The 13,031-nt window shown below is 35.5% G+C and overlaps 3 protein-coding genes across 4 annotated transcripts in view; 1 reads left to right on the top strand and 2 right to left on the bottom strand.

Annotated features, from left to right (window-relative positions):
* Nucleotides 1-54: 54 nt before the first annotated feature.
* LOC122577837 (leucine-rich repeats and immunoglobulin-like domains protein 3) lies at nucleotides 55-7,760 on the bottom strand. The gene is made up of 14 exons (XM_043749513.1): nucleotides 6,888-7,760; nucleotides 5,679-5,750; nucleotides 5,420-5,563; nucleotides 5,194-5,331; nucleotides 4,957-5,097; nucleotides 4,584-4,871; nucleotides 4,328-4,471; nucleotides 4,007-4,245; nucleotides 3,757-3,903; nucleotides 3,356-3,670; nucleotides 2,989-3,270; nucleotides 2,618-2,893; nucleotides 2,233-2,538; nucleotides 55-2,132 (listed from the first exon to the last, which is right to left on the bottom strand). The coding sequence occupies exons 1-14, from the start codon at nucleotides 7,130-7,132 to the stop codon at nucleotides 2,005-2,007; spliced, it is 2,865 nt and encodes a 954-aa protein (XP_043605448.1). The 5' UTR covers nucleotides 7,133-7,760; the 3' UTR covers nucleotides 55-2,004.
* A 136-nt stretch (nucleotides 7,761-7,896) lies between these two features.
* Nucleotides 7,897-10,771, bottom strand: LOC122577846 (RING finger protein 11). The gene is made up of 2 exons (XM_043749542.1): nucleotides 10,265-10,771; nucleotides 7,897-9,952 (listed from the first exon to the last, which is right to left on the bottom strand). Exons 1-2 carry the CDS (start codon nucleotides 10,394-10,396, stop codon nucleotides 9,599-9,601), a joined length of 486 nt encoding a protein of 161 aa, XP_043605477.1. The 5' UTR covers nucleotides 10,397-10,771; the 3' UTR covers nucleotides 7,897-9,598.
* Nucleotides 10,772-11,036: 265 nt separating this feature from the next.
* LOC122577834 overlaps nucleotides 11,037-13,031 on the top strand; it is an 18,993-nt gene continuing 16,998 nt past the window's right edge. The window contains exons 1-4 of one of the 2 annotated variants that reach the window (XM_043749501.1): nucleotides 11,037-11,797; nucleotides 11,899-12,194; nucleotides 12,416-12,681; nucleotides 12,983-13,027. In XM_043749501.1, coding sequence (XP_043605436.1) covers nucleotides 12,594-12,681; nucleotides 12,983-13,027 — 133 coding nt within the window. In that variant the 5' untranslated portion in view covers nucleotides 11,037-11,797; nucleotides 11,899-12,194; nucleotides 12,416-12,593. The remainder of the gene's footprint in view (nucleotides 11,798-11,898; nucleotides 12,195-12,415; nucleotides 12,682-12,982; nucleotides 13,028-13,031) is intronic. The other variant, XM_043749502.1, reaches the window with a different exon arrangement.

Genomic DNA, 13,031 nt, shown 5'->3' with positions numbered 1-13,031 from the left:
AAGAGGAAAGATGAGGGAGTTTGTTTGCTGACTGACTATAGCTATATAACATTATTCTGATAGATTACTTGTATTTGTTTATAATATACCACGTAACAACAAGGAAAAATACTGAATTAAACGAGGACACCTTATTCGGTGTATCACACACAGGCACGAGTCAATCAACGTTTTCGCGACAGATTCTCTTGTTTATTGGCAAAATACGGTTTAATACTTGTCAGTGGTAAGTTTGCACGATCCCACTGGATCTGCTGGCCTGCTGGACGCAATCTTAATTCGCAATCGTTCGCGACTCATTCCTGAATCCACTGGCGACGATACATTGAATTTTCATCCTCTTCTCTTTCGCAGAACAAAATAACTGTATATTTCATAAAAATCTTCCGTAGAATGAAAAACGACGCATGCTGCAAGTCATTGATGACGAAAAGGGAAAGAACTAATGAACGAACTTGATCGTAGACCGAACAACCATTTATCGCTCGTGATGCGTTACTGCGCGATAGAATGCGTTGTATCGCCTCAACCAAGAATGACAATATTTTTTCTTTCGTTTTCTCGAATTATATGATTTAAAAAAATATAGATGATTATGAAGGATGTATTTTTAACCGCGACACGATGGCGAAACGATGAAGTATCACAATTATAATTTTTGCAAGCGTCGGCTTTTACCAAAGATTCGCGTTTTCCTATTTGATATCTTATACCATGTATGTTCACGGTCATTTTAAATCGCATATGCGCAGCACGGTAATATCACAAATGAACTTCAAATTCACAAAAACGATAATATCCACTGGAGTTTTTCTACACAGCTACCGTCGTCTTGTCGCATGATCGCCTCAACTAATTACAATTCTACTTATCTTAAGTTTAGATTTTCTATTAAAACGCACGAATACACAAGAAACAAATTATTGATAGAAGAAAAACGAAGGAAGAAAGTGTTTTCTCCTGTTAATTTCTCCTCGATCAAAACGACGATAAAACGCAATCGTGACAACGTTTGCGAATTTTCATGAAATTATTATAATAAATATAGTATTATTTGCACGTATAGACGCTATAAATTTTAGTAAATTAAATACTAAAGGAAAATCGTTGACTTTAAGCGATGATAATACACAGGCAGATACTTGAAAAACTGGTATTGATATCTATCGGTGATGAGCAATCGTTATCAGATTAAATTGTATCAAAGTGTTTATCTAGGTGCGACGTAACCATTAGCTATGAATAAAAAATAAAGAGGAAGACAAATCATGAAGTGTCTACATATCAGCACTTTGGTGCTTAACAATTGTACACGCATACCCGTTCGCTCGTACGTATATATATGTATACACAATTAACGCGTTTGTTGTATATGTAAAATACGTGTGCGTGGACTTGTGTACGTATGTACGTTTCTCTTTCTCGTTTCATCTGCATTTTTTTCTTTTTCTTCTTTTCCGTTTAAGATAAACTGACGTCATGGGGCACTATAAATACAAACATTATCTAATAGTAATTAAGTAATCCTAAAAATAAATATCTATCACAAAAGACTGGTTTATGATATAAGTGGCTTTTGCGGGTTACGGTAATTCCCAGTGTCAACATACTCTTATTATTTTACCCTTTCCTCGACGGCACTCAGTTACACACTAATTACGATAAGTCCTTATTCTTAAATATTTACAAATCTTACGTCATTAGTACTTTCCAGTTTACGTATCGCTCTTTTGACAAACGTTTTTATAATAAATACGACAATGATCGGGATCCTTGTCGCTTGTACCCCTATCGTACACCACGACATTAATTGTTCATGACACACGAGGATTGACAAATTGCACATGTGCTGTAGCAAATAGTTTGTTATCAAACGGTTGAAACAACGTTCGATCGCTTGCGATTTTTCAATCGTTCTTTTGCACATGGTAAAGAAGAATGCACGTTTATGCACGGACTGCGACGAACCGATCATGATGAAAACATATTTGAAATTTCTGTTTTTTAAACGACGCAGTCTTTGTTCTCCAGAACCTGTCGTTCATGATTCGTGTATCGTAACAACGGTGCTCCTACATTCACCACTGCACTTGTTTCTTCCTCGTTGTTCACTGAACATGTAACGATCTCCTCTACAAATAGAAATAGCCAAATTTCAAGATAAAAAGGAACAGAAGACGAGAATAAAATGAAAGGTGAAACGGAACGATTGACGAAAATATTTGTACGTACCGGGTAAACATAATTGTAACTGATCGCTACTAGGGTTGGTACTGTCTCCTGTACCGCTGTCTTTACTATGCTGAGAACTCGTTTCCAAATATATATGCGTTTGCGTGTCCGCTACCGTGGCTGCTATAGCTGACGACGGTTGTGAATTTCTAGTCTGAGTAACAGCATTCAACCGTCTTCTAGTTTGATAGATTATAACAACCCATACTATCGATGTACCAACAGCGCAACATACAACGGTGATTATTATCAAACCTAGTATATCATCCTCGTTTACCGATATAGGACTAGGAGTTGATATCGGAGCTGCAACACGTACAATATTTTTTTATTAGATTTTATTCCAAATTTGAAAGAAAGATCTAATTCACTGAAGATCTCTTACCTGGTTTCACTGTAAGGTGAGATGCACCAACGACACTACCCAACGAATTGCTCATTTCACATTCATAACTGCCAGCGTCGCTAATTTTAGTGTCGACGATTATCAGTAGTTGGTCTTCAGCTGTAAAGAAATGTCGCTCGGTCGCCTGCAGAGGATTTCCATTCTTACGCCATGATAATTTTGGTCTGGGCATACCGCTTGCCATGCACTCTAATACGATCGAACTACCCATTGTCACTTCCTTGTTTTCCATTGGTTTTACGAATGATGGCGTTTCTTTCGGAAGAAAAAGTTAGATATCATAAATCTGATTGAATTTCGCCTACATTGAGTAATTGTAACTGTACTGTGTAAGAGCACAAGACACTTACCCAGTATCGTAAGAGTAGCATTCGCGACGATTAAACCAGCAAGATTTTGAGCAGTGCACGAGTAAATGCCACTATCCGCTGTTTTCACGTCGACGATGAATAGTACATCGTCAGTAGGCATCATGTGCATTCTTCTCTCTCTTGCCGCTGGAAAGTCGTTACCACCATCTTTTTGCCACGCTATTTGCGGCGATGGATGCCCATCCGCGGAACACTCGAGTCGAGCAGTGCTTCCAGCGATTACACGTATATCGTGCGGAATTTTCGAAAAAGATGGATAAACTACAACGAGGATAAAACATTTTATACTTACATTTAACAGTTTCATATTAAGAACTTACTTAACTTATTTAAAATGAAAACTTACTTAAAATGCTTATTTTTGCTTTTGTGGAATATGTCGTTCCGTATGTGTTGGTTACCATACACTGATATTTCCCAGCATTCGCGTGTGTAACATTAGTAAAATGTAAAATGGAAGATGCCTCTGTTACACCGTTTTCCACAGAATCAGTATTTATTTGCAGATTAATATCATCCATTTCAACGTTATCATGCTTCCAGGTAAAATGTAGTGGCGCACTGGCAGTACTCGTTGCTCGGCAAACTAGCGTCACGTTATCTCCTTTAATGCCCATTTGACTTTTAGGTTCCTCAATAATCCTCGGCTTTGGATATTCATCTAAATATCACACAAAATCTCGTTAATAATTACTAGTTTATGGTAAAGTTACGTATGAATTCTAACTTGGAGTATAATATACTAACCGCATGTAAAATTCTTATGATGAAGCTGAGTCAACGACATTCCTTGTAGCCAATGTGGAAACCCGCAATAAACTTCCGCGTCACTGTAACTATGCTCACGTAACCACATACTTAGCCATTGCAGGCCACAGTCACAAACTAAAGCTCCTGTGCACGTAAAGAAAACATGATAATTGCGTGCGAATACTTTGAGTACCTCGTTTCGATTTAAATCGTATCACAAAAGAACACGTTTCACATTCGTACTTACTTGTATTCATTCTCAATTTCGTTAGGCTAGTCATTGAAACGAATGCATTTTCCTGAATGCTCGTTACATTGTTTCCGCTTAAATCCAGTTCAGTTACGCTACTTAGTCCGGTAAATGCATTTTTGTTTACCGACTTTATCCTATTGTGCGCCAATCCTAGTTTCCATAGTTGTCCAAGTGGATCAAAGGCACCGTTGATATCTTCCACCATGTACGAAATTTTATTGAAGTTTAGTTCCCTTTAATAAAATGATAGTTATTGAAAGTATCACAAGGTTTCATATCATTACAGTGTATTATGTTATACTACACTATACGTACAATATCTGCAAATTAGGAGTTGAAGCAAATGCGCCATCCGAAATATAGGTAATTTGATTGTGATCCAGTTTGAGCTTTTCTAATTTTTCCAAAAATTCAAAAGTATCTCGTTCAATGCTCTTCATTTCATTATGCGATAGATCCCTGCAATCAAATTCTCGATTATGATCGAATACACTGTGTGTTAATTAACATTACAAATTCCAGAATGTCTTATTGTATGTTATATGTATTACGGGATGAAAATATTACTAACAACTCTACAATTTCTTTGCATCTATCCCATGCTTGTATTTCAATGGTGCTTATTCGATTGTGCGACAACGTTAACTTTTGTAAATGCTCTAATCCGAAAAGGCCTCCTTTTCTCACCACGGTTAACATGTTAAAGTCAAGTTGCAGGATCGTCAAATTTTCGAGTGGCCAGAACGCACCATCATGTAACGTTTCAATCTTGTTTCTCTTCAAACGTAATTCTTTCAAATTTTTTAAACCTGTAAGACTAAGTCCTTGGATCGTTTGCAATTCATTTTTATTTATTTCTCTACAAAAGGAATATCGTATTTTTATCATCATCGTAAACACAAGTAATAATAAACGATAAAAGATCATACGAAACAATTTCTTACAATATACGCAATTTTTTCAAATTCGTAAAGAGATCTTTCAGCTGCGTCAAGTGATTTTTATTCAAACGTAATTCTTCCAACGAAGTTAGATTATCTAAACTTCCGTTTTCAATTATCCTTATTTGATTCATGTTCAAATTTCTGTAAGAAATTAGAAAATACGAATGTTTTCGTGATTATCGTTATGAAACAACAACGTATCATAAGTTACACAAATAAATAGTAACCAATACATACAAATGTGTAAGGCAATTAGGAACAAGAAAGGATCCATTCCGAATAACACTTATTTTATTTCCACTCATATCCAAATTTTGAAGTAGCTGCAGAGTAAGTAATGCACTTCCATTTATATCAGTGATAGAATTATGGGCTCTACAAAAACAGAATATTATTTTCTTCTGTGTTAAAAATAATAATTTTATGTATACACTGTACAATAGGATCGAATTGATATACTCACAATGCAAGGTGTGTTATGTTTTTAACAAAAAACATATCTGGTACCTCTGTTAATTGATTTTTATTTATTTTAAGCCCTTGCAAATGTGTATCTTCTGGTAGAACGATTGTAAAATTGTCTCCAAATTTGTTGGCGCTAAGGTCTCTAAAATAATTATCAAACAAAATATCAGTTACAATTAATAAAACACTCTTGTTTCAAAATATATTTGTGATTGAAATAATATTTTAAATTAAAGGTACTTATAAAAGATACTCACAATTCCTTTAATTTAGTTAAATGTAACAATACATCGGGCTCCAAGTTAGCTATGTTGTTCTCCCTTAACTCTCTACAAAGGAAAACGATAATCTTGATTTTAGTTTCTTTCTTCACTTTTTTTTATTTTACTTCTAATAGAAAATATTTTATACTTAATATATATATATATGTGTGTGTATGTACGTATGTATTATCTTTTGTTCTTCATAATGTCAAGCATAATATCTATAAATACAATTATACGTAGCAGATAATATAAGTGGTCTTAAGACAATTTAAGATAAGGATTTTTCCACTTCGATCTTGATCTCCTTGACTCTAAACACCATATAGTCTCAAACGATTTATGTCAGTACATACTGCTATATATAGTTAAAAATCCTTGCCAGCATATTTGGGAACAAAAACCTGCTTTCAATGCAAAATCTTCCCATGTTTGGAATACAATTACACGCGTGTCTTGTCTGTACTATTTTGATTTATTTATAATTCGAAGAATAAAGACTATTTTGGAAAATATTACAATACTCTAGTGTAAAATAATTATTTAACAAATATTAAACTAAAATAACTATTTACATAAAAAATTAGTCACTTCTTATTATTGTTAGCCTATCTTACCTTACTCAATGAACTACTCTGAACAGAATCTTATTAAAGAATGGAATCATATACTATATCTATACTATATATTACTATGCTATATATTATATTTTTAGATTTATTTATGTTACACGTAAGTTCATAATAAGAATATAAAGAATATGATATATAAAAATACGATAAAATTAATAAAAATATTTGAAAAAACAACAAATTAACAAGATGTCATGAAGAGTATTTATTTTCGTTTAGTTAATGAAGCCAATGCTATTATTGTGTACATTAACGTTTTTGTTAGAAATTCATGGTACGCTATCTTATCTGGTTAGATCATGTTACACTGGGTATATGTAGTTTCCCGTTTAAATTTTGACGATAATTGTTATAACGTGACGTTATAACGATTGGAACAAAATGAAATTAAGAAAACTAAACTTGTATGATTTCTAAATGACAATCAGCGTTAAGACGAAGAGGTGGAACATAGCATCGCGGTGAATTTTCGGAAACGGATCAAGTGAAACAATCCGTGAAAGACAAGACGGCGTGGCGTCATGATGATGCACGTTCCTCTTGATAGAATAACGAGCGATTATTTACTTACAAAATCTCTGTCCATGGTGGTAGCCCGCTGGGTGCTCCGATCAATTGTAAGCTACTGCAGTCTACTACATTCCCAAGGCACGAACACTCAACGGGACACTGATTACCCTTAGTACTATCGTACGATATCCTGTCGGCTTTTGTAAAGTTCGATGGAGTTATGAGTAACACCGACAATGTAACAACCATCCATTTGTATCTCCACACAAGTCGATGTTGAAGAAAAACTTGTTCCGAATTCGACATCGTATGCACCGTTGTATCGTTCCGTTTAAAATTTATTTTGTAATTGTATATCGCGCGTCAATGATTTTCTCCATAGCGGTTTGCGGAATAACAATGGCATTTCCCGTAGAACCATCACCGTAATAATAAAAACGCCTATGTCCTATCGATTAAAAACAAACTTGTCTCTCAAAAACGCTTCAACCCACACACCATGATGACGCCCACGGACCGATGCGAGACTCCCTCACTGATTGCGCGATGCTATTCTCTCTCTCTTTCTCCTTCGTGTATCCATCTACTTCTTTGCAACGTTCCAACCTTTATATCACTAGAATTTTAGTTCCTAGCTAGTAACATATTCTATGTTTAATAGCATCGGACAGCATATATGTACATATATACATACAGATGCAGATTTATGAGTATGTATCAAGAAGTGGGAATGAAAATTTACTTTTACGTTTTTCATTAATGGAGCTCTTACTGTATGTATGTAACGGTACCACAAATGTTATGAAAATGAATTGTTGACAGTCTATGCTCTTTCATTTGATGAAAGAATGTATTTAGCACTTCTAGCGCCACCAAAAGAAATTTTTAGAAACTATTTAAATATTTAATAGTAAGATATATGAAACGTAAGAATTTATTTATTTTCAGCATAAACATGTCTGCTACATTTTAACTAATATGAAAATTCTCGTAGGATGAATTTCTGAGTTATTACCCGAGTTATTATTATTATTATGAGTAGGATAGGTATTGTTGAAAAAATCGTCAGCTGTTACTAAATATTTATATTATTATTATTATTCAATTTCTATCTGAATATTTATATCTTGTCAGTAAATCACTATTTCACAGCATCGCTTACTTTTCTTCCAAACAAATTATTAACATTACACATGAAGCTTCCATAAAACATTAAAATATTTTCGTCCAAGTAGGAAACGTATGTATATATACTATATGTACGTATATGTACTCTTAAAAGAATATATACATTTATATTCTATGTATGAAATCGACCGATTCGTCCAATTTCTATTAACGTTATGGGTTGGAAAACCATCATAACTGTTGCAGTTTTTTTTTATTCTTACGAAAATTTTATTTATGGGCTTTAAGTCCACGTAGAAATCTAAGTTAAATCGTGCAGCCTTTTGTTTAAGTTACGATTATATCGAACTGGAATAGATTGAGTTTAAATTGTTATACGAACTACGTTTCTCCATTTGAAATCGAAATTGTATTTTGAATTTTATAATGCTATTCAACAAAATCTCCCAAATTGTATATTCTGTATGAATACTTTTATAAAAATAAAGGATGAGTTTCTTATACGTAGATACCTACTGCGATACACGATTATTGTTACTACTAGTAAGAAAACGCAACGGAAAAATATCCAAGTAAGACGTGTTTAATTACTGCATTAAACGAGACTTTGATAATTGCGTTGCTACTGCTTATGACGAAAGCACCAACGTAACAATACGTATAATGGTCGTTACGGTCGTATAAAAATTTTGCCGATAAGGCCATTAGAATTAATAAATCTAAACTTTTAAATAATTTGAATGCAGTGTAACTATGTGTATATAAAAAGGACATATAAATGATACTCGATAGATACTAATATAAATATAAAATCCAACCAGCCTGTTTCCTTGTGTGAAGTAATTCGGAATATAAATAAGAGACACGCAATACCAATACCTTTTCTTTAGAATTTCTTCGATTACAATATGTACTATTTTCAGAAGAAAGATTATTCATAATCTAAGGCCAGGTCACATTGAAATAAGAGGCATTATATTTAAAAACAATAAGATTAACTTTATATGCCACAAGATATATTCCGAAAATAGGTTTTTAGTATTTGGAAACATGAAACCATCGTAAATATGGTTGAAAATATACATAGTGCGATATTTTTTGTGATACATAATATTACTTATGATATTCACAATGCATACAATTGGCTATAACTACTCGACAAAATCACCAAAGTCAAGTAGATGCTACCCTTCCTTCAACTGAAAGTATTTTTAACAAGATCTCACATCTTCGGTTGCTTCGTAAATTCGAGCATTAGATAGTGTATCTTTTGCAGCCATATGAAAGAAAAGCTACTCTTTAGATTTAGCAGAAAATTAACAACTATGGCGATTGCTTTCTGATCGTAAATACACTTTACTTCTTATCCGTGTGTAGAACATTACCCTGTAAGAGGGAATGACCTATGTAGAAGACATTTGAAACTTTTTATAATACAAGTATTATTATTACTTAGCATATGAGCAGGTATGGTGGATACAATGGCAAATATGATCGACCATTAACAAGAAAAGGTCCCTTTGCTAATTAGAAGCCATTATACGTGGTAATAAAATTAATGGTTCTTCTTTCAATTTTTCTGTTCAGCAATAATATTGTTTGATTACCGATTAGCTATTTATTCCATTTCCCATCTTCATGGTGTTAAGTAGTTGGATGGTACGAACTAATCAGTGCTGCATCTACTGGTTCCATGCACGATGGACAAGTCAAGGAACGTAGCAACCAGTCGTCGATACATACAGCATGATAAGTGTGCATACAGGGTAAATAACGCACTTCCTCTCCCACTTGAAGCTCCATCATACATATCACGCATTCTCCTTTTTTAGTTCCGTCATATTCCCTCATAGGCAAGTGTTGGATAAGTCCAATGCGCTTTGCTATTCTAACTTGTTGTTCTTCTTCGCTACCTGTTCCTAGATTAACACCGATGCCAATTTGTTGAAGATGAAGTTCCCTTGTGAAAACTGGTGCATAGGAAAAGGTAACTGCCTCCTACAGAATCAAGCATTAGTAAGTTTTATTAGAGTATACTAAGCAAATTTTTTTAGCATTGATATATCTTATTAACTTCTTGAGAAACGAAAATTCAGCTGCATATCGTCTTATTTGACAAAAATAGATCATTATTATAATCGTTCGTATATCTTGATAGCATTTCTACAAAAAATATTTTCATCGTTAAAAATATACAAATGAAATCAAAGAAATGGTGTAGAAACACAGTAGTTACGATTAATGCGACGATAAACACCATTCGGATAGTGGAATTACGGTTGGTCGAGATATAGGAAGAAATGAAATTACATTGTTAGGTATTGGAGGTCCAAGGCCTTCTTGCAGAGAACCGCTAGTTAACGTAGGAGGATCAGTATTGTTACTCAGCAAAGTGGTATTATCCTGGTGGCCGCTTCCAGCGCGTTTCAAACAATTCCCCATTTTGAAGTAACGTCAGCTCTAGCTTTGCGTTTCTCGGGCAACGTGGTTCGGTTCGTTAATCCCAACGTCGTGATTAAACGATCGCGATAACTTCGACGTGGGATATTCCGAAACTTGTCCCCATCATAAATTGCTTGTTTTTCCGCCGATACACTTAACAAAGCCCGTTTCGGCCTTCGAACGGATGACACTTCGTGTCTCGGTTGAAAATTTTACGTACGAATCTTTACTATCAAAACATCTTCAGCCGTCACATACCCGTGCCACAGCTGAGCGCCCGACGTATCCAACGAAACGTGACGAGAAAAAAAAACGGGCCAGTTAGTCACAGGTTGTGAAAAAAACACTTTTCACATCCCCCACGCGACGTTCTTCAAACGTTTAGTACACACCACCGCTTTCATCTTACTGCGTAGAAAATACCTCGCTGTGATTCGTCGTTACAACCGTGTCGCATTTTCCAACCTCCAATCACCGAAAAACGATTCCGTGCGATAGAAAGAGTTTGCACAAGATTACGTACGTTCCGTTCAGAAGACACTCGGCAACTAACGTGCGATTGGTTCGAAATCAGCACCGACATATCGCGAAACAACGTGTTTACACCGTGCCTTTGATTTAAATTTTTGGATTCGAAGCGATTCGCGAAAAATGTCAACAAACATGCTTTTCCATTCGATTTGTTTCCCATTTTTCAAAATATTTTTAAAAGATGGGGTTATTATAATATGAATGGATCGGTAAACGTGAATAATGAATTTGAAAAGATAATTTATCGGTAGACTGACTGTGGTATGTTCCGCGTACGGATAGCGTGAGATCAAATACATATGTACAAATGCTGTTTGATTGATACTGTTCATTTATTTTCGTTCATTTTTCTTACTGTTTCTTTATTCGCGACATTTTCTGTATAAATTGACGTTATATCGATATTGCTCCAATTTAAAGAAGAACGCGGAAGTTGTAAAAATTCTCCATGTTTATACGAGAATTTATCATACTATGCACTTCTGACCTCTGTGACTTTGTCCTATTGATCTTGAACGATTTTCGTTTCTTTCCATGATATGCGGAAATATGTAATATTTAAAACTATACCAAATAAGCATTCACATCGGCAAATACGATTTCTTTGCTCTTCATTGTTAAATCTTTAGTTAGACTTCAACGACGATAACAGCGCGGCGTCGATGCGTTGATCGATAATTTTATAAAATGGAACGGTTCATCAAATCGAATCTATTTCGAAGCAAGGGGCACATTAAAATTCGAAAAACGACAAGAGAAAAGCAACGATGTAATCGTAACGAGAAGTATCGTTAACGTATTATAAGAGACAAAAATGTGCCGATACTTTGTTAACGTTTCTGAACGAAATAGAAAGAAAATATGCTATAGGTACGTATGGTCAGTGATCACAGTATGAACTATATTGTTGCAATTTAATGTAAAAATCTTAGGTGGTCGAGAATGATCTTTATTGTTGTTATCTTATCTAGTTATGACCTGTAACCTCCAACAAGCACGAAAAGCAAGAAGACCTTTGATACTGATCCTCTCCCCCCTGAAAAGAGTAGCAGCGTCGTAGTTGATTCGATGTCGTTGGCCATTCGGTCAGCGAACATAGTCGGGGCAGGAAGCACTTACTTAACCGATCTATCGTGTACCCGTGCTTCCCATCAAGCGTGTACGACCGCGGCCTGTTTTGCACCCCAATCCTCTTCTTAGTGCGATCATTCCCCTCGATCAGTGATTTCTTCTTCTTTCAACGCGATCTTTGGATATCTTCGACACGGTACGAGCTGCATTATATTCTTTCTATCTTTTCTAGTGTCTTAAATCCGTTATTTCTCTATTCGCCCATCGAATCCTTTAAATCGTTTTGCGTGCAAAGCAAAGTTCAAAAGGCGATGGATCAGTCAGAAAAAGAGGGAAGGAGAAAGGGAGGAGGAGGGAGGGAAGCAGGCAGAGAGAAAGAGAGAGAAGGAGAGAGGTAACGAGATCGAAATGTTGCAGGAGGGTTCGAGTATCTGATCGTGTTCCGGTCAGAGGTGTGCTAGTGCTAAACCGCGGGTCATCTCATTCAATTTAAAAGCTGCAAGAAGTCTATCCATGAGGAACGCAAGGGGATGAAGGAGCGAGCGTATAGATGAAATAAGCAGATATTCAGCCCTGTTATCGTAGCCAGCAAAATATGATTTGGAACGAGGAACGGTCGCGGAGACGCGCTACTATTTTTCTTCTCGTCGCGATCTGTCTCGTCCTCGGTACAGCGCAGTCAGGTAAATCCAAGTTTTCAGCAATCGAAAGATCAACCGACGATTTTCGATCGACGTAAGATCAAACTTGAACAGAATGAAATTCATTTATAGGACAGTTTATCGGTTTCGCGTCAATCTTTTTTCGTCGGCTGGTTATCGGTGCCGCTTATTGTTTAACGTTTCCTTCCAAGAATTTACGTCGAGTACTCGATTCGCGGGTATCGGTGGCCACCGTTATCAGTAGCGTGAAAAGCATAGAACGTATTTCTAAGAATCACGAAACGGAGCGTCGATTGATTTGATCATGAAACTCTCGTTACAGAATTCGTCAAAGATCCTACGCTGTGTGGCCGAGCGAAATGCAAAGGTAA

The sequence above is a fragment of the Bombus pyrosoma genome, linkage group LG2, assembly GCF_014825855.1.
Source record: "Bombus pyrosoma isolate SC7728 linkage group LG2, ASM1482585v1, whole genome shotgun sequence".
In the NCBI taxonomy this organism is placed as follows: domain Eukaryota; kingdom Metazoa; phylum Arthropoda; class Insecta; order Hymenoptera; family Apidae; genus Bombus; species Bombus pyrosoma.
This window is presented reverse-complemented; position numbering and strand designations above follow the sequence as displayed.

Excerpts from the sequence above, each read along its gene's own strand:
- LOC122577837 (XM_043749513.1), bottom strand. The coding sequence starts at position 7,132 with ATGTCGAATTCGGAACAAGTTTTTCTTCAACATCGACTTGTGTGGAGA. Across the intron at positions 4,872-4,956 it reads TTGAAAAAATTGCGTATATT|AGAAATAAATAAAAATGAAT; the intron begins GTAAGAAATTGT and ends TTCCTTTTGTAG. Across the intron at positions 2,894-2,988 it reads TGCTACTCTTACGATACTGG|AAACGCCATCATTCGTAAAA; the intron begins GTAAGTGTCTTG and ends TTCTTCCGAAAG.
- LOC122577846 (XM_043749542.1), bottom strand. The coding sequence starts at position 10,396 with ATGGGGAATTGTTTGAAACGCGCTGGAAGCGGCCACCAGGATAATACC. Across the intron at positions 9,953-10,264 it reads GACCTCCAATACCTAACAAT|GAGGCAGTTACCTTTTCCTA; the intron begins GTAATTTCATTT and ends TTGATTCTGTAG.